Source organism: Podarcis bocagei (genome assembly GCF_964188305.1).
Source record: "Podarcis bocagei genome assembly, chromosome: 6".
In the NCBI taxonomy this organism is placed as follows: Eukaryota; Metazoa; Chordata; class Lepidosauria; order Squamata; family Lacertidae; genus Podarcis; species Podarcis bocagei.
Genome location: NC_138130.1, coordinates 85,017,633 through 85,039,085, shown reverse-complemented (window position 1 = coordinate 85,039,085; position 21,453 = coordinate 85,017,633). Strand labels below are relative to the sequence as shown.

The 21,453-nt window shown below is 41.7% G+C and overlaps 1 protein-coding gene across 4 annotated transcripts in view; it reads right to left on the bottom strand.

Annotated features, from left to right (window-relative positions):
- Positions 1-21,453, bottom strand: part of ARHGAP20 (Rho GTPase activating protein 20) — a 78,300-nt gene that overhangs the window by 44,812 nt on the left and 12,035 nt on the right. For all 4 annotated transcript variants that reach the window (XM_081199359.1, XM_081199362.1, XM_081199360.1 and 1 more), the window contains exon 2: positions 11,840-11,925. In XM_081199359.1, coding sequence (XP_081055485.1) covers positions 11,840-11,925 — 86 coding nt within the window. The remainder of the gene's footprint in view (positions 1-11,839; positions 11,926-21,453) is intronic.

The window sequence follows — 21,453 nt, the reverse complement described above, 5'->3', positions numbered from 1 at the left end:
TATGACCTGGTACACGAGACTGGTGGGTGAGGCTGACATTCAAATATTTACCGACTGGACTGTTGAGAACCTAACCTTAGCAGGTTTTTATTTTGAAGTATTGAATTGGTTGGTTGAGAAGACGACAGAGAAAGTCTTCCCAATTCTTGAAACTCGCCTGCTGTGCAAAAAGGCAGACACAGAGCAAATAATTCATTTTAAACCCATTTAGAAGCAGTATATAATGGCTCACTTGGTTGGGAACCCTTCTACTTTTCCAATAAAAAGTTTCAGAAACTTCTTTTGTTGGAGACTGTATTCTGCTAGTCACAGCTCTACTCTTTTCCTTCTTTTTCTTAATGCCCTATTTGGTATGATGAACACTGGTCAAATGCTGGTCTAATAAACATTCTAGAAATTTAATTCAGTGAATGCATTTTCAGAGCTGGGGCAAAACATTTTCAATCTTCCCTTTGATTTAGAAGGGGCAAAGTTATTGCAGAAAGAAAACTTGATTATAGAACCACACTGGATAAAACGAAGTTATTCTCAGAAAATGCACTTTTGGAACCTTCCTTCTTCCTTTTGCTTTCCTCACTCTACCTTTTGCTCTAATAAAAAAGTGTGTGTGTGTGTGTGTGTAGAGAAACAGCCCATTTCACTTTCCAGGTGTACAAACACAGGCATAAGCCACTTTTATGTAATAACCGTAGAATTGAAACGTCCTACAAAAACAGAAGGAAGAAAACCACAGGAGGAGGAGGCGGAGGACAGGGATTTCAAGTCTGTAAGTTAACTTGGAGGTTGGGGTGGAGGGAGGGAGGGAGGGAGGGAGGGAGGGAGGGAGGAGAGAGCCTACTGGAGGCCTCAGAGAGTTCATGTTGTCCCTTATTAACAGTTTTAATGAAATTTTATCTCATTATTATTGCACAAAAAATACCCTGCGTTCAAGTGCACAGAATTTTGGAAGAGGGGGGGGGGGAAACCATACTAGCATCATAATTGACCCAAATGAAACAGGAATTAGAGGATCCAAATTTTCATTTTGTGCAATAGCATTGTCAGTCATTTGAACTGGCTGTAATTGAATTCATATGAGGAGGACTAAGCGCCCTGCTTTGCTGGCATTCTGCCCACTCCCACATTTTTATACATAGCTAGATCTGTTTCTATTATCTTTTCTCCTTTAGGATCCAGCCGTGATATACTAAAGTCACAGGGAAATATCAGTCACATTGACTTTGAGAAAGGGCAGTGTTATGACTTCCAATGAACCAAGCTTGGAACTGGACTGCTTATATTTTTGCCATTTGTTTCTTGAGTGGGCTCAAAGCCATATCCAACATTAACCACCAGAACTCATGGGTTAACTTTCTAAAGAAACATTCCAAAGAAAGTTAACCCATGAGTTCTGATTGTTATGTGGGAAGCATGAGAGTTTAATGTAGAAGAGCTCTTGCTTTCTCTCTAGCATGCCAATTTCATATGCGCAGAATGTTGTGCGCATGGGTAAAGACATCCTGCCGCATGACAGCACCAACCACACCAGTATGGTCTACGTAACAGGGAGCAAAGCACTGGCTTGGCACATAGTAGGCTTCCTAGGTCAGTCCTGCACTCCAGGATGCAGGTAGCACATCCCAAACAGGAAACTGCTATTTGAAGTTTGCTACAAGGGGTATGAACAAGAGAAAAATTAGAGAGGAAAACAAAACTGGAAAAACAAAGTAGCAAGGATAGAAGTTCAAGCTGTTCCTATCACAGAGCTAAACTGCTCAAGTTTTCGAGTGTAATATATTCTCAGTACATGAGAATGGCTGTGGTTTTATTTTTCTGGGTGTCCGTCCCCCCATTTTCCCGTATCATACCCCATGCCATGTTTATAAGATTTACCAATCTAAGTAAATGAAAAAATACTGAAATTATATGTATCGTCAGGCATTAGCTTTCTGCTGTAAGATAAACATCAAAAGAGGAAAGGGCAGGGTTTTCTCCTAGTCTCTGGCTTTTAAGAGAACTTGGTCACTTGATTTTACTGTATCTCTTCTCTAACTATGCAGGCCAGTGCAGGGATGAGCAAAGGTGTTTTCTTAGGTGTGCAGGTCATATCCTTATTTATCCTGGGACAACTCCATAAGAGCAACATTTGCCCTCATAACTATGAGGTTAGATTGTTGTAATTCTCTCTCAGTAGAGCTCCCTGCAGGGTCTGTCTATGACTTGCAGCTGAAGATACAATAGCACAATTACTCAATGTGATAATATTACACATAGCAATTCTTCAGCTGCTTGCAAAGGTGGCTGTAGGGGCGAGTGTGCTGTATTTTCAAAGCTTTAACTTCTGAAACTCAATAGCAGAGGTTGTCTTATGTGCTTTTAGAGATGTAGAAGCACTCAACCGCTTCTCGGTGCATATAACACACACCTCCCCCCACTACTACACACACCAGTGGCACACTTGGTTGTGAGGTCCTTTTAAGTAATCCCAAACTAACCTATGCATCTTTATGTGCTTCCAGTGGGGCTTAGCTTCAAATGAGTGCCCAGAGAACAGCACTATTGGAGCAATATTTGCTATATTAAAAACCTCCCATCCAAAAGCACAACAATAGAGTGTGCATACATGTGTGTCTGGGGGAAACTGTTTAACACAAGTTCCTGAATATTGCCCGTATAACTGGTGGCAAAACGCAATGCCAATGAGGGTTTGGTGCCATCTTAAAGTTTATTTTCTAAAAGATATAACCAGGTAAAAGGAGAGCGCTTGCTCTCATTATCACACATACAGCCTTTCAAAACAAAATTAAAATGCTTCACAGTCTCCCTTCTTCCACGGCAGTTCCCAGGCATTGAAAATAACTTCGTCTTCCTCCTTCTTCTCTGATGTATGCATATTCCACCTCCACTTAGGAATGGACTGCTTTGAAAGCAGTAAACATTTGGCTTGCGGTACATTCAGTAGTTATCATTTGCTTCCATAGCCATCACTGTTGTATCTTTCCCTCTTGAAAAAAATGTGCTCCACGTTCCCTCTCCGTTGTAAAGGCTCTTTTGAATCTGACCTTTTTATTTGCCCTAAAACAAGATGGGCAGCTGGGATGGAGATAAGGTGGGAGAGAAGAGGCATCATGCTTCACCCCATTTTTTCCATCAGGCTGATCACTTGGCTCAAACCCCATTTATGTGTCCTGTCAGCCAGCAGTGAACAACAGGTTTCAGATTGAAGCAAGTTGAAAATCATAAAAAGCCTATGATATTCTTGACTTTTGGTCTAAATAAATGGCAGATAGAGCAGTAAAAGTGTTCCTGGACTACGCTACAAGCAAGAAATTGTAAGTAGTCATGGTAGAGACTGCATGCTTGAGCAGTTTCCTGTATAGAAAACCAGTCATGGATAAAGCTAGGTAGAACTTATTTTCCTTTTAGATAATCAGCATACGTTTTTATACAAGGGGCATTAAGACATTACTATCCACCTCCCCTGCTATTTGCTCCCCTGCTCTTTGTATACAAAAGCCTCATTATCTTCTTTAGTATACATGTAGGGAAGGAACTGCAACTACAGTGATTTTATAACTACCCAACATAAAAGGGTATAAATAATAATAAATTATTAATATTAATATTTCAGACAGACAACATGTATATCCCACACATTTTGAATTCAGAGTCAAGACCTGAGACAGTTGCCTGGTTCACACATAACTTTGAGCTATGATTTGTTCAACTAAAGTGTGGTTTGTCTGAAGGTCTGAACCCTGCCAAGATATGAAGCCATGGCTTCATAGAATCATTGAACTGTAGAGCAATAAGGAACCCAAAGGGCCATCTGATTCAACATTCTGCAGGGCGGCAGGTTACTTTAACTATGATCTGGCGTTATGAACAAACTTCATAGCTTTGCCTAACCATGGTTTATTTGTCCACCTTAACCCAGGTGCTCTTAGGAGGTAACAGCAGCTGGAAAACAAATCAAGCTTTGAAAAAAAACATACCATGGCTTGTCTGCAGGGGCGTAGGAAGGGAGTGTGGGGGATGTGGGTCGCCCTGGGTGTCATCCCTGAGGGGGTGACAAAATGGCACACCGTGGGGGGGGGGGCACTTACCGCGGGACCTGGCCTGCAGTGCGCCTGAGCCACGCGTCTCTCCTGGGAGTGACATGGTGGCTCGGGCCCTGTGCTACCCAAAATGGCAGCATGGGGCTTGCCCCTGCCAGGCACGGATCACTGTGGCGCCCCCATGTGCGGATCACCCATGGGCAACTTGCTCCGCCCCCACCACTCCGGGTGCCAGAGCAGCTGGCTACACCCCTGCTTGTCTGCTCGTCTTGAGATGACTTACGATTTGTTGAGTGAACAAGAGTGACAAAATTAACTATGTTTTACCCTTGTATGTGAACCCAGCCAGTATATCTTGACAAGTTCATTTATAGCTGCTATCAGCTCTCCCAGAGCTGTAGTCATTCCAGAGGGGAGGTCTTCCTGTACACCAGGGATGGGGAAATTGTGACCCATGCAAATGCTGTTGGACTTCAGTTCCTTTCAATCCCAGCCAACATGGTCACAAGTTTAACCTCTCCTCTGTGCATTAAAATGGCTTAGGGTAATCTACAAGACAAACGCTGAGGATTAGGTATACCAGTTTAGTGTACCATGATTACTCATGAGAAAGTTAATTTTTTGTTTATCATGAATACCAACCAAAATTCAGAAAACCGTATGATTGTTGTTGTTTAGTCGTTTAGTCATGACCAACTCTTCGTGACCCCATGGACCAGAGCACACCAGGCACTCCTGTCTTCCACTGCCTCCCGCAGTTTGGTCAAACTCATTTTACACAACTCATTTTTACACAAATGTAAAATAATGTGAATGGCAAAGCTGTTATTCACAATAGTTTGGACAAAGTACTGTCTACTTGGACTGGACAATTAAGGCCTTCTGGCAATTTGCAATTTATATTTAATAGATCTCCGTCATCAACTTCGAGTCACATAGCTCAGATGATCCACATGTTTTCTGATTAAACCCTTGAGAACGCTCTGTGCAATTCTTTAGGGTACACACTGTATCTCCATAGTAGAGCTAAGCCTATTGCATTACCAGATAATACACATGATCTTTGTTATCTAGAAATACTTAGCATTTGGCACAGGGATATAAAATAACATGTCAAAATCATTTACTGTGATTTAAACAACTGCAGGATTTCCATGAAACATGGATCTTTGGTATTCTTCAACATGGATGGAAGAAAGTAAGGGAAATGCCTAAAAACCCACATTTTTTCTCAGTGTCTGCAAATCTAAACTTCAAATAATAAACAGGATTCTAATAGATTTATTTATAAAGTCTATTAAAAATTCTTCCTTTAGAACAAGTAGTTTTCATCTCTAGACTACTGTATTATATTGCCTATCATAGGGATTTCCATTTCTGACATCTTTACAAAAGGATATTTCAAAACCACAAGTTACTTGAAACCTTTTAAAAGGTTAGAGCCTGTACAAAGTACACCATCTTCTCTTAGAAAATGTACGGACAGGTTGCTTCACTTAAAATGATAGTCTCTGAACAATAATCATAGTGCAGTGATAAAGTCTCATTCTGCAGATATATATTTCTGATAATTCTAGACTGGGGTGGCTTTGGGCCTTTCAGCTGTTTTTGGACTACAACTCCCACCATCCCTAGCTAGCATGTAAAAGATAAAGGACCCCTGGATAGTTAAGTCCAGTCAAAGGCAACTATGGGGTTGCGGCTCTCATCTCACTTTCAGGCTGAGAGAGCCGGCATTTGTCCACAGGCAGCTTTCCAAGTCATATGATCAGCATGAGTAAACTGCATCTAGCACAACTGAACACCGTGACAGAAGCCAGAGCGCACGGAAACGCCGTTTACCTTCCCGCCACAGCAGTACCTATTTATCTACTTGCACTGGTGGCTTTCAAACTGCTAGGTTGGCAGCAGCTGGGACAGAGCCAACGGGAGCTCACTCAGTCGCGGGGATTCAAACTGCCGACCTTCTGATCAGCAAGCTTGAGGCTCAGTGGTTTAGACCACAGCATCCATGTCCCATTCCTAGCTAGCAGGACCAGTGGTCAAGGATGATGAAAATTGTACTCCAAAAACAGCTGGAGACCCAAGTAAAAAATGAGCAAAAATGAGGAAACTGTGGCTCTCTATATGCTGAACTCCTACCAGATCCAGATCTCCAGAGAGGGCTCTTAACCATGTTCTCATCATTCATTGGCACAGAAGACGTTTTTTGTGGTACTGTCCCATTTGTGGAATGCCCTCTCCATGCAGAATAGCTGGTGCCAACATTGTTGTCGTTTTGGTGCCAGATCAGTACTTCGTTTTCTTGGCAATTTTTAGGGAATTTTGCTCTTTGACCTGCTCTGCTGCTCTTGCTTTGTTTTTCCATATCACTATTCTGATGTGCTGGCTGGTGCTTTTATAATTTTATTGTGTTTTTGTCTGTGCTTTGTACAGTACCCTACCATGCTGTTTATATAGGTCAGGACTAGCCAACATGGTATCCTCCAGATGTTGTGAACTTCAACTCCCATCAGCCCCTGTGAACATGGCCAATAGAGATAATAGTAGTTGCAGTCCAAAACATCCAGAGTACAACCTGCTTGCCACACAATGCAGATGACGGGTAGGCTAGCATCCTATTCTCACAGTGCCTAACCAAATGCTCATGGGAAACCTGCAAGCAAGACTCAAGCAGGACAACAGCATTCTCCCCTCCTGCAGTTTCCAGCAACTGGTATTCAGAAGCATATTGCCTCCATGGCTATGAATAATAATAATAAATCAATTTTGAAATGCTTTTGCTCAGGGTAGAAGTGGAAGCAAGTATGAAGAAAACAAAACAGTTTTGGCCCAAAAGTTCTGTATTTGCATAGCTCAAACCACCAGGGCTTTGTTAGCTGGTCTTCATTTAGTATTTTTTTTTTTACTAGAATTGGAAAAGAACAGAATTATTTGGTTTCAGGCATATCTCAAGCACCGCATTACGAGTTAGCATTGAGATGCCTCCCACACAATGAGGTCCCAACGGTAAACAAGTGGATTACAGCTGTGTACCATACTCGCAGCCAGCTATCCTTTTATCGGATATTCACAGATTTAAATGCAAGATCCAGTTTTTGCTGAAACCTGGACTGTCATTTTCAACATGTCTAGTGCAAACCTGCTTAGCATTTCCCACAAAAGTCAATTTTAAAGGGAAAAATTCTGCAAGCGTTTTGTAAAATCTTCCAGCACTGATGGAAGAAAGAGAAAAACAAACATAGAAATAGAAAGGATATCTGAATATTACCAATGCTGTCCTATCAGTACATTAACTGGCAAAACTAAGTCCACTGAATCCAGACAAGCCTGAAATAATAACGATGGGTCAAGGGTAGGGTGGCTCTTATTAATTGTGTGCTTAATGGTACACTGCCATTAGCAAGTAGACTGCATCCTAGTTTTAACTAGATTTATATTATATTTATGCAAGGAGGCTCTGCAATAAAATGATGCTGTGATCCTTAGTCCCAACCAGAAATGTTGGTGCCAGTCGTCCCATGGAATACTATAAGCTATAAGGAGCACAATCAAGCCATTTTGCTCCTCCTTCTGTTTCCCACTTTCCTTTTCCAAGAGAAATTGAACTTTATATGTTGGTGCTAAGCACGATCAATTCTCACTGGGCTTTTAAAAAATGTTGTCCTCTTAGGGATTAAAAAAATAATAATTCTGCAAATCTTAGGATTCCCCTAAAGATTCCAATATCTTTCCCTTGTTTCTCAGTAGCCACATTTTTTGTTCTAATTATGTCTATGTCAGCACTTATTACCCAGCTTTGCTACTAAAGGAAATACTAAAGGAAATAATGGGTGGCAATGAATTAAGTTTTACTTAAGAGTACACCAAAAACCTTGCCGACAAAGGTCCGTATAGTTAAAGCCATGGTTTTCCCAGTAGTGATGTATGGAAGTGAGAGCTGGACCATAAAGAAGGTTGATCGCCGAAGAATTGATGCTTTTGAATTCTGGTGCTGGAGGAGACTCTTGAGAGTCCCATGGGCTGCAAGAAGATCAAACCTATCCATTCTGAAGGAAATCAGCCCTGAGTGCTCACTGGAAGGACAGATCCTGAAGCTGAGGCTCCAATACTGTGGCCACCTCATGAGAAGAGAAGACTCCCTGGAAAAGACCCTGATGTTGGGAAAGATTGAGGGCACAAGGAGAAGGGGACGACAGAGGACGAGATGGTTGGACAGTGTTCTCGAAGCTACCAACATGAGTTTGACCTAACTGTGGGAGGCAGTGGAAGACAGGAGTGCCTGGCATGCTCTGGTCCATGGGGTCACAAAGAGTCGGACACAACTAAATGACTAACAACAACAACAACACCCAATGAAATTAACAAACATGGCCGGGCCGTTCTTTGCAGGGGAACACCACCCAATGTTTCTAAAGGTATCAACCTGGAACCTTGGGGACAGAGCAGGATAGGGTGCCTCCTGCCACGTTTCTTTCTACAAAATGGAAATTGGAGATGTGCACAAAAATATCCATCTATCTTGCTCATAGTAATGCAACGAAAGAGTTCCTAGGGACGTGGTGAACTCTCCTTCATTGGAGGTTTTTAAGCCGAGGTTGAATAGCCATTTGTCATGGATGCTTTAGTTGAGATTCCCTTCCAACTCTACAATTCTATGATTCTAAGTCAACAGGATCCACCTTTATCTAACCAGGGCATGATTACAGTCATGCTGTAATTTCTATAAAATGCTAATACCACCTACTTGCAGACGTTAGAATGGTTGGATCCTAGAAACAGTCATTCAGAGTTTTTAAAGGAGGAGGAGGAGGAAGTGGGATAATCCCATAGGCCAATGCTATGTTGAGGTACTGTTTATATACATTTACTAATAAGACATTTGAGAATGGACCATAAAATGGTATGAAGCTATAAACTTACTAGGTTTTCTAAATATTTCCTGACCAAACTCCCTCATTATGTTTAATAAATACAGAAATGACTCAACTGCTAAGGAAAGGCTATTCATATTAATCCCCCACAGATGTAAGTTGGATTTGGAAAGGAGTTTTGTAATCTACAGATCATTAATCAACCACTAAAAAGACAGTGCACTAAGTATCAACAACAGGATTTAGTGCCAGAATAAAGTTATAATCCATTTAAGCTTGAAATCAATGTTTTGCCTACAAAAGGGTGCTAAGTATTAAGACAGCTTTAAAAACAAAATATTTGAAGATCTGAACATACCAGAGGTCATGTCACTCATTGCTCTTTTCTGCTTATAAAAAGGAGCTATCCACAAGAGTCAAGCATCTACCGAGCACAGACCAGAATATCCAAACACCATTTGTTTGATTATGAAGAAAATGAATTCTTGTTAATCAGAGAAGGAAATTTGGGGAGTGGGGGAAGGGAGAGTAAGAGAAAAAATAATCAACTGAACTGAGCTCAGAGTTCATTGAAACTGTGCTCCTATGTAATTTTGCCAATTACTTTCACAGATGCAATCCCTGTAAATTATATGAACTATCATATAAATTAGTAGGAATTGCTTCAAAAGGTTATCGGGATAGAACATTAAAGTGTGGCGACAGAAACATATCTCTCCAGTGCCAGTTAATCTGAGGATAGTTGATACATAAGTCCTTTAAGACAGACAACGCAGATAAAAAATGCTGCACAAGCATTAGCTAAATCGTATCATCCAGATATATCTCAAGTCGCATGCAGTGTCATAGAAACTAGTTTGAGCTCCGAGTCTATCAAGTATAAGCTTCCTTGAAAAGTACCTTGAAAAGTACTAGAAGTGCTCTATGGTTCACTCAGTCCATGAAGAGCAAGTTTACAGCGCAGTGCTCAGCATGAACTGACTGTACCCTATATGCTCCAGATTGCTGCACAAGCAAAGGAATTCAGTAGACAGGCTTTCTGGGACGGGCAAGTCAATGTGAAAGTGGTTCTCTGAAGATGTGAAGTTTGAAACCCACCATCTCTAGCAGATAAGATAGTCTCCTATACAGCTCATCTGAGTTATCTGCAATTGTTCCTAGCGCATGGATAACTGCGCAGGGGTGAAGGAAGGCTCTCCGGCTCCTGGTGTGAGGTGATGAGGGCTGGGGCGAACCGCCCACAGGGGCAGGGCAAACCTCCCAGCAGCGCATGCACCACTACAGACGGCACCGTACAGACGGTGGCAGGATCCTTTGCTCGCGGCTGCGCGGTCCTCCGCTCGCGGCTGCAGCGGCAGTGGAGGGATCCTCCGCTCACGGCTGCAGCAACGGCGCCGAGGGTGGACCGCCCCCTCGTCCCCTTCCTCCGCCACTGTAACTGCGGCCAGAATCATCTCCACAATTCAAAGCTTCATAAGCCAACTAACATATTCATGACTAATGAAAACAATTTTCACAGCAAAACAATGGGTAGGTTGGTTGTAAAGCAGGAAACCACATTCCCACCAATCATTTTCAACACAGAGCCATGTTTTCAGTGGAAAGCCAGTATGGTAGAGGTTGTAAGACCAAACACACAGTTTTACAGCATAACCTGCCTACAGGAAGGTGGAAAGGATAAAGTGGGGTCAGTGGCGGAGGAAGGGGGGTGCGTGCTGTCCTGGGTGTCATCACTGAGGGGGGTGAAAAAATGGCAAAAATAAGAGTTTTTTAAAATAATACTAATAAAAATTGGGCTCAAGAAACTTTCTAGTTCAGTCAACAAACGTAATGAAACATGGCTGGCACTTATTGTGGGGCCTGCAGTGTGCCCAAGCCACACATGTCTCCTGGGAGTGATGCGGTGGCCTGGGCACCTGAAGGTCCGCACTGCCTAAAACGGCAGCGTGGGACTTCTGTCTCCCCACCACCTCTCCCTCAGCCACCCTACAGCGGCGGTGGAGAGGCTCCATGCAGTGCGCCTCGCCCCTGGCTGCAGGACACGCGCGCGGCACCCAAGCGGCTAGCTACACCGCTGACTGGGATCAATTGGGAGAAAGGGTGAAAGGAAAATGTTCATTCAGTAAACAGCCATGGGCTCCCACCCAATATCAGGCAGGGGTCCTCAGAGAGCAAACTGACCTTTACACCATACTAATTTCACTTGCAGAGCACTTTATTCATCTGCATAATCTTGTGAAATCACACACTACACGGGAGCAGCTTTCCCCCAGATTATAACCCAGAGTTCAAAAATTGCAGAAAGGGTATGTAAGCTACATGCAGCCTGCAGGCCATATACTATTTGCACTTGAAGTCAAATAACTAATTTTCTTGCAAAGCTCCCCACTGGAATATCTTATTAGGTATGTATGCCATTTATAGGCCAACCTAGAACAAAACGTTCCCTGGGCAATTCATAAGATGCTAAATGTAAGCAGGTCTGTATATACTGCCTTGAGGTAGTATGAAACTAAGTTTTACTCAGAGTAGAACACTGAAATTAACGGATCTTAGTCATGTTCCTTAATGTCAATGGGTCTACTCTGAATAAAACTTAGTTGAATGCCACCTTTGCGTTCTAGGAAGGAAGATACGATATACATTTAAGTAAATAAGTAACTTTTCAGTTATCAACATTCTACTCCAAGATATCTTAAAATGTGGGAAGCCTGGTTTATGAAGTCTTGATCACATTCTGCTCAATACATGTACGTGCTTTTCAGAATCAATACCACCTGGAAAAGGCCGCTGTGGGGGTGGATTAACAACTCTCTCTCCAGACAGCGTTTCAGCCTTGTGTGGTTAACTACTTGTCAAAAACACATTATGATCTGGGCCAGGAAACCTGCAAAAAAGTACAGCCAGAAACAACACATTCCACCTTACCTGACACTTGTTCTGGACTTGGTCAGCGCTTTGCTGAGAACCAAGGATGGTGCCGATTGACGCCTTTGGGCCAAGCTCTTCATTTTCTGATGAAAAACAGAAACAAAATTAAAATGTAAGAAATGTTTCACAACACAGCAGCTGTATGGAAGAAAAACACAAAAGGGAAAAAATAACCACCACAACCAAATCAGTTCCATTTGAAGGTCCTAAAACATCAGGTTGGCAGAAATGGCTTCACCAGTTCTCAGAAGCTAAGAAAGAAATGTCTGCAGAATATTCCATGCTGGCAATGTGTAGTTCGCCAGGTAAGGGAATATAGAAGACTATTGGACTCTAGCACGTTTTATTCCAGAAGAGTTACTAAAGTTGTTTGCCCACTGACTAATTACATCTCTGGTCTTAATTGGCATTTATTGTGTTCCAGATCCTACTTGTTCTTATGGAAGTGTCCTCTCTCACACACAGAAAGTAAACTGTATGTCTGCAGACAAAGTTTTCTGCCTTAAAAATGGATTAAGGTTCAACAACAAGATAAAGACAACAGAGTAATGTGACCACTGTTAATAACCGTATCCTGTCTGGACTTTACAAGACTTTGCTGCTTGGAGGTCCCAGTCTGGCACCTGCTGATAGATATATATATATATATATATATATATATATATATATATATATATATATATATATATATATATATATATATATTTTACATACACTCACTATAGGAAACCTGCTTTCCATAAGGTTCCACTATAACACAATTAATGCTTCATGGTAACATGCTCCACTTGCAGTTTGAGCAACAAAAATATCAGCACGAGCACACATTCTGGGATTAGTTAAAAATACACTACTAAACTATGTCCAACATGCAGGATTGATGAAATCCAGAGAAAAGAGAATTGTCTCCTGAGACACCAAATATAAAAAAATAAAATACCACTCCCTTCCTTAGTGCTTAATCCCAAATAAGTAACTGCAAGATTGTAGCCTTATACAGACTGGTAGGTGTTAGGGCATCATTTAATCGGTTAAATAAAGGAATTTAAAATATTTTGGCAAAGTGTTTAATATAAGTACTTATAAACTGCAGATCGCAAGCATATGTTAAGAGGCATTCAGTCCAGTGTGTGAGAAGGGAGAAGGCCTCTACAACAAGATAGTGAGGTTTATTGCACCAGTGTGCACATTTGGAATTTTGTGCATGCACTAGTCACAAATGGTGGCTGTGAGGTGTGTGACCAACACAAAATGGCTGCCACATCTGAAGGAGAAGGGCACAGGATCTTTTTGTAGGCAACATGGGGGGCACCCTGGTGTCTGCAAGCCCCACAGTGAGGACCCCTGCTCTAAACTCATGCCTAACTGCAACATATGCATGCGTAATCTAGTAACAAGTAACTTTTTTAAATTTAGAACTACATCTTTTTCTCATATATACTCACTCAAGATCAGGTTACTTGAGAAACTGGCTCTCCTAAAAGTTCCAAAGATATAAAAGTCTGCTTCATACTAAACTCAGAGAAGGGCTTTCAGTGTGGCTGTCCCTATTCTGCAGTATAGCATTTCTGTTGAGAGATGACAAGTGTCCACTATTTGCCCTTTTTGGAACAACTGAAGACAGTTTTGTTCCAACAGGCTTTCCCAGCTAGATGAATGGGTCTCTAACATGGATGTTGATTTCGTTTTGTTTTTGCTTTCTAAAACTATCCCTTGTTTTTCATTTGTGTTAACTGCATTTCACAGTTTTATTGTTCATCACCTTGAAACGCTTGAACAGAAGGCAATTAATAAATAACAATAATAAACTGCTGAAACAGATTAACACTTATATGATTAATCAGCTAAGTTTTCTTTAGCCAGATGACAACCCTAGTATATGGAGACTTGCAAACAAGTTACCAGTCCTCAAAATTTATTAGAATCATAGAATTGGATGTGACCTCCAAAGGACAACTAGTTCAACCTCCTGCCGTACAGGAATTACTAGCCAGTTTGCACATACATTTCTTGACTTGAGGGGTGGGGAGAACCCAGATAATCCAACTAAATTTTCCCATTACTGTATCTGAGCCTAGGTTGAGGCCCATTAGTTCCTTCTTGCATTTCAATCAATATATACACTTTAGCAATGATACTGGGCACCTTCAGACTGTCATTATTTCCAGGTAGAATTCTATCCCATCCCAACAAATTCAGGTTGCACAACTAAAGCTGATTTGGAGCTCTTGTGAAAAATGCCTGCTTCCCCAGAAGTTCATACTTTTTTTTTATAGGGAAAGTCATAGGAAAATGCACTGGAGAGTGTGGGATAACACCACTTGCTTGGTTGACACAATGTTGTCTAATCTCCCCCACAATCAAATCAGGACAAATAGCCAACAACATATAAATCTGTCCACAAACAGATTAGACTAAACGCTCATTAAACTGGTCACCCAGAAGCAGCCATTGCCTCCATTGCTATTTCCTGAACTAAAGGAAATACAGTATTTGATTGTGTCAGCCAGTGGCCACAGAAGCACTTGATCCACTGAATAGACTAGGTTACCTGTGAACAGATCAAGATCACCTACCCCTGTACAGACCTGTAAGACCACTTAAGAGATCTGGGAAAATTTTTACTCATGGCACCATATCATACAAAATAAGTAGTGAAACAAAAAACGGGCTTTTTTGCTACTGCCCTGGACCCATAAGATTGGACCCTATCTTTACTGTGTTTCATCTGTTTTTATATTACTACTTTACTGATTTTTGTCTCTCTTTTTTATCATACTGTTTTGTTTACATGTACTTTTGTATTCTGATTAAGATTTTTAAACATTCAGCAATTTATAAATGTTTTTAAATAAAATATGATGATGGTGATGATGATGATGATGATGATAATGATAATGATGATAATAATAAATAATAATAATAATAATAATAATAATAATAATAATAATAATAATAATAATAAAACAACTTTACTACTTTATCCTGTTTCATAAATCAACCCTACCCAAACTGAAGATTTGGTTACAGGGTTTGAGGGTTTTCTTATACACACACATTGTGACACAAGTACAAAAATAGAGGGGAGAAGGGTTAGAACTAATGAAGTAATGGGATAGGAGCTGAGCTGGGGAAAGGATTGCAATCACAGCCTTAAGCACCTCAAGCCTGGCTGTCCTCCAGAAAGATGCTAACATTCTTCCATTTCTACTAGCTGTTAGTAGAAAGATTAGCTGATAGTTAGTTTGATATAAATTTAGCAGGAACACTCTCACCTGCAGGCTGGCAGGTATCTCACAGGACAAACTGATGCAGACAAAACACAGACACACACATGAAGCAGAGTTTGGACTATGGTATATCACTTTCTTCCTGGCTCCCATTGTCTCTGGATTAAAAACTGGGGTACAACAAATTAAAGACTTTAGAAACAGATAACCCATTGAAAGCTAATATCAGCATACTGGGACTGTCAAGACAAACTGTTTGGTGTTTGGAAAAGCATATTTCTTAACACTTAATTCTGTCTGATACAAAGCTCCTTGGGCTCTAGCCTCTAGTCTTTTCACTGTCAAGGGAACAGCTTCACAAAGCACAGTTGCAAAGCTGCCTGACGCAATCTTACACAGATGCTGTGCCATGCAAGGGTCTGTGATATTGGAGTAATGGTTTGAATCAATTTGTTTTGCTTGAATCAAGATATACTCAACACCTTTACTAAGGCCCTGAACTATAGAACTGAGCTGGATGCCAATTAACTTTATTCTGTAAGCTCCTCAGAGTAAAAAGTGCTCTCTTTTTTTGGGCCCAAAAATTTCTGGAAAACAGTCATAATAAAAAGGAAAGGCTTCCTCCCAAGTCAAGCACTGCAAACTGAAAGAAAGCAAGCTAATGAAGAACAGTTGTGGAAGAAAGTTTTAATTTGTTTTCTGTCCGAAAGCTAGATTATTCATTTATTTTATTACCTTTATGTACCACCTTTCATTCAAAGATCACAGGGTGGTTCTCAACATAAAAAGACAAAATACAAAATACACAATAAAGTAAAAGCAAAACCAGTTACTCCCCCTACCCAAGAATAGGTGAAAAGTTAAAAATTGAGAGAGAGGGTGGTTAGCGGTCATACAAATGTTTCTGCATATATTAGAAGGCATCTGCTGAAAACTCTAGAGAACAATTGCCAATCAGAGGAGACAGTACTGGGCTAGAAGTCCTTTAGTCAAAGTATGAAAGTGCTCCTTCTGTCCTAAGAAACAAAGTACAGCCCTGAAAAGAAAGTCCATAGTGTGGGCCCTAGAAAATAGGGTTCAAGCCCAAGTCTAGCACCTTGGTCAGAAGATCAGCTGTCAGCCTCATTCCACCTGCAAAATGGGAATATTGTGACTCATTCTACTCTAGGGGTTTTGGAGAATTCTGGAGGAAATGGAAGCACAAATTGCCAATATTCACTTATTCATCCCATGCCTGGAATGGAAATCAATCCAGCAAATACAATTGGTATTCACTGTTACAGTTGCTTTCTATCCACAAACACTATGAAATTGATAACTTCCCCACCACCACCATATTTGCACTGTTTCCTTTGTAATAAAATGAATGGGATGGAATAACATAATGACAATGTCAATTATGTAATGTTAGCGCTACAAGCAGCAAGATGAATAATATCATTTTTACTGAAAGATAATAATAATAATAATAATATTTTTTTATTTATATCCCGCCCTCCCCAGCCGAAGCCGGGCTCAGGGCGGCTAACAATACAGTGGTGCCTCGCAAGACGAAATTAATTCGTTCCGCAAGTTTTTTCTTCTTGCGAGTTTTTCGTCTTGCGAAGCACGGTTTTCCATAGGAATGCATTGAAAATCAATCAATGTGTTCCTATGGAGACCGTCCGGGGGCAGAGGGGAAGCGCCGCGCGCCTTCCCCTCTGTCCCCTCTTTTGAAGCAAGGGGCGGAGAGGAGAAGATCGCTTCTCCCTGTTGCCGCCCCTTGGTTCAAAAGGGGACCGGGGAAAGAGGGGAAGGCGCGCACGCCTTCCCCTCTGTCCCCGGAGATTGCGGGGCTGGCAACGGGGAGAAGCAAAAAGAGGTCTGCGCTTCCCCGCTATCCCCGGAGCTTGTGGGGCAAGCTTCGTTTTGCGAAGCAAGGCCATAGGGAAATGCGTCTTGCGAAGCAGCTAAGAAAACGAAAAACTCCTTCGAAGTTTTTCGTCTTCCGGGGCGTTCGTCTTGCGGGGTACCACTGTAAAACAGTACAAAAGTACAGCACAAACAACACTCTAAAATCATTCATTATAAAATTAATTCAAATCAAGCCACTGGCAACCATTGGGCCAGAGCTCTGCGAAGATTGCCGAGGGAGGGAGTCAGGCTGTGCCCTGGCCAAAGGCCTGGTGGAACAGCTCTGTCTTGCAGGCCCTGCGGAAAGATGTCAAGTCCCGCAGGGCCCTAGTCTCTTGTGACAGAGTGTTCCACCAGATCGGAGCCACAGCCGAAAAAGCCCTGGCTCTAGTTGAGGCCAGCCTAACTTCTCTGTGGCCTGGGACCTTCAAGATGTTTTTATTTGAAGACCATAAGTTTCTCTGTGGGGCATACCAGGAGAGGCGGTCCCGTAGGTACGAGGGTCCTAGGCCGTATAGGGCTTTAAAGGTTAAAACCAGCACCTTAAACCTGATCCTGTACTCCATCGGGAGCCAGTGCAGCTGGTATAGCACCGGGTGAATGTGATCTCGCAGCGAAGACCCCGTAAGGAGTCTCGCTGCAGCATTCTGCACCCGCTGGAGTTTCTGGGTCAGTCTCAAGGGCAGCCCCACGTAGAGCGAGTTACAATAATCCAGTCTGGAGGTGACCGTCGCATGGATCACAGTGGCTAGGTCAGGGCGAGAGAGGTAAGGAGCCAACTGCTTAGCTTGGCAGAGATGGAAAAATGCCGCCTTTGTTATAGCTGCAATCTGCGCCTCCATGGAAAGGGAGGTGTCGAAGATTACACCCAAACTCTTAACGGACGGTGCTGGCACTAATTGCGCCCCCGCAAGAGATGGGAGTTGCCCCCCAATTCCATATCGTCCCGTCCCAGCCACAGGACCTCTGTCTTCGAAGGATTTAGCTTCAACCAGCTCCCACGTAACCATCCAGCCACAGCTTCCAAACATCTGGTCAGTGTGTCTGGGGCCGAGTCAGGATGGCCATCCATCAACAGATAGAGTTGGGTGTCACCAGCATACTGATGGCAACCCAGCCCAAAACTCCGGACAGGCTGGGCGAGGGGGCGCATAAAGATGTTGAAAAGCATCGGGGAGAGTATCACACCCTTAGGCACTCCACACACCAAGGAGTGGCGCGATGACACCCGGTGAACTGCAGTGGAACAAAAACAGAGCTGCTTCTTACATCCCAAGTCAGCTCCCAGGGTTGTTGCAAGGTTGAGAAAAGAAAAGCCTATACATTATATATCATCAATAGTGGAAGGGTGAAAAGGTTATACAAGACTATGGCTATAATTTACATTTGACAGCAGGAGATCACTTGCCATTTAATCAAACTTGGGTGGAAAGAACCATTTGCTTAAAAAACTCGGATGTTTTAAACAAGACACTTTGCCAATAGGCTTTCAGCCCAGGACTATGACGTTGTAGTGTTGCAGCACAACTTTGACATGCTTCTTTATTCCAGCTTCTGTTTAACCAGAAGAGTGTGCATGCGCACACAAATGTACACAAACAAAGCAAGCAGATCAACACTTGGCAGAGTGTGCCCATCCTCCTAGACTTCAGGGCTTTCCCAGCAGGATTTTTTTAAAGGACATGGCTCAGACAGTCCTAAAATTGTTCCAAACTGCTACCAGGGATACGTCTCTTTGCAAGTGAGCCAGCACAAAATGTGCCAAGTTCCAATGCTGAAGAAACCCCACTCAGAGACCTCAAAACATGTAGGAAAGCTTGAAGCAAATTACTGGCTCTCAGATACTGTTTCTCAGCGTGAACTCCCTCTCAAGGGCAACGAGATGACGACAAAAGTGAATTTAAAAGTTCACCCAAGTGAAACTCATTCAAAGTGTGAAGAAATACCAAAACATATAAATACAGCCAAGGAAGAAGTTGAAAGTCCTAAACCTCTTTACCCTACAGCAGGCTACACTAGTATCCATTCACATCACACATCCACAATGTTCAATCTGCATTACCCAGATAAGGGATGACCAACTTCTGTATTCCAGTTACTGGATTCACCAGGAATATATTTTTCTGCACAACCTGACTCAATCACCAGTAGTTGGGTTTATTATGAATAAACCCAAGAAGAAGCTATACCATTAAAATGTAGGCTCTCAGTCATTCACAACCACATACATACCAGACATACAGAGAGGATTGATGCTTGTCGATCAGTAAGAAGCAGCAGTGGAAAGGGAATCATTGAGTAAGAAAAGATCACTCTTCAGAGACTGGATTCTGAAGAGCAGAACCAATTATTTTTCCTCACGATTGCAGCGCTTCTCCCAGTCCAGCACTGCAACAAGTAGGAAAGCCCTCCACTAAGCTTGCAAAATAACCTGTTCTCTCTCTGGCATGACACCACTGCTAATATGACTTAGTGCTAAGGAAACGGGAATAGAAGAGACATCAAAGTTTGGCAGAGGACTGGCAGGCCCCCGAAGACAACTTTACAGGCTGAATGCAGCCCAGGAGCCATATATTCACCATTCCTGTCCAATATGAGACCTGCAGGTATAGGGCGGTATACAGTAATAATAATCAGATGATTTGAGACCAGAATACCTGAAGAATGGTCTTCTCAATATGAGCCTGCCCATTCATCATGACTTTCAGAGGTTATTATTTATTCAATTTATATCCCACTCTTCCTCCTGAAAGAGACTGGGACAGCAGGTTCTCTTACATGTTCCACTAACATATGAGGATGTTTGGCATGAACTAGGCAGAGACTTCTCTGTGGCTGAACTTTGGAAATCCCAGGGAAGCCTGTCTCAGTGGTCTTTTGAGCAGTGTAAAGACCATCTGTTTGCTTGTTTTAAAGCAATTCATATAGAAAGGGTAGCAAAAGTGATGTTGTTGAGAGCCTAACTCCCATAAACCCCAGCCAGCAGGACCTACATGAATTGTAATCAAGCAACATCTGAAGAGCCACAGCTTCCCCATCCCCTATTTTGATTCCTCCTTGATAAATTTGCAGCTGAAGCTGCTGGGCCTGTTAATTCTTTTACCTGCTGGTTGCCTGCACTTTTTTATTTTATTTTATTATTTATTAAAATTATATACAGTCCTGTTAGACCTGTTGATCTCAGGGCAGTTCACAACATTAAATTATAATATAAATGAAGAAATGAAGAAGAAAAAGCCAATGAAGAAAAGGAATGTTCTTGTGTTGCCACCCTTGGGTCGTCTCATGGAGGAAACAAAGGAGGGTCTTGGTGGATGATCTCAAAGTCTGGGTAACTGCATATGGAGAAAGGTGGTCCTAAGGCTAAGCCATTTACCCACTCTGCAGTGATAGTTCTCTATGTTTGATATTTTTATGTGTTTTATTACTGTTCTACGCTCTAGTTGTATCTTAATAGAAAAATGGTATATAAATATTTTAAAGAAAGAGGAAAAACAAACTTTGGTCTTTACTAGAATGTTCCTTATTCAGGCCACTCCTAAAAAAAATATCATCGCTGGACACAGAGAATAAAATATGCGCACAGAAATGGGTTTGTGGCCAGGGGAGAAGCATCTTTTGCAATAGCTAAACAGAGGTTAAGGTCCAATTGGGTTGTTTCTAATGTAATCAGCTATCCTGGGCAATTTGAGAATGTATTCTCTGCTTTGATATTGCAGTTTTTATTGGCATATTAGTGTTGATTTAAACATGGTACGTTGTGCTAACCGACACATAGCTGCTGTTGGATGAACTTACATTGGCCTATGGCTGGGATAATAAAATTGCCCAAGATTTCAATGCAGCTTCCAAAGAAATTGTGTTTAGTGTCGCAACCTAAGACTACTCAAATTTTCACCTAGGTAATCATGAAAGTTATAATGTTTGTAGCATGGAAGTACAATGGCACACTATTAATTTTTAGATAAGTATCCTATCTTTAATCTAATTACAACATGTACAATCCTACACATAGCAACACTGAAGTCACATGCAACTGTGCAGGACCAAGCCAAAAACAGAATATATTAAGGTATCATCCAATTATAGCCCACCCTAGGAATCAGTATAATAATAAAAATCTTCACTAGAGTGTGCTTCAAAACAAAGCACGGGAAATGTTTTCAATTTCTAAGAGCCCTGTATAGAGTTTATGTAAGAATTCATTGCCATATGCAAAATTTAGAGTTTTTCTAGCACTATTTAGAAATACCACATGAAGGTGCTCATTGGGGGGAAATGTGGATCTGAAAGAAGTTCTCAGACACAGTCAACACTGTTTTAAATAAAATTCACTTTTTCTCCTGTTCATTTGTCAACATTCCTTTCATTTCGTTCTTATCTTTCCACATTTGGGAAACAACGAAATAGGAACACTAAAAATCAAATTTGGACATCTTAGTTCAGGCATACCTGAAGCCAGTCACACCAATACATGTCTTTATGTGA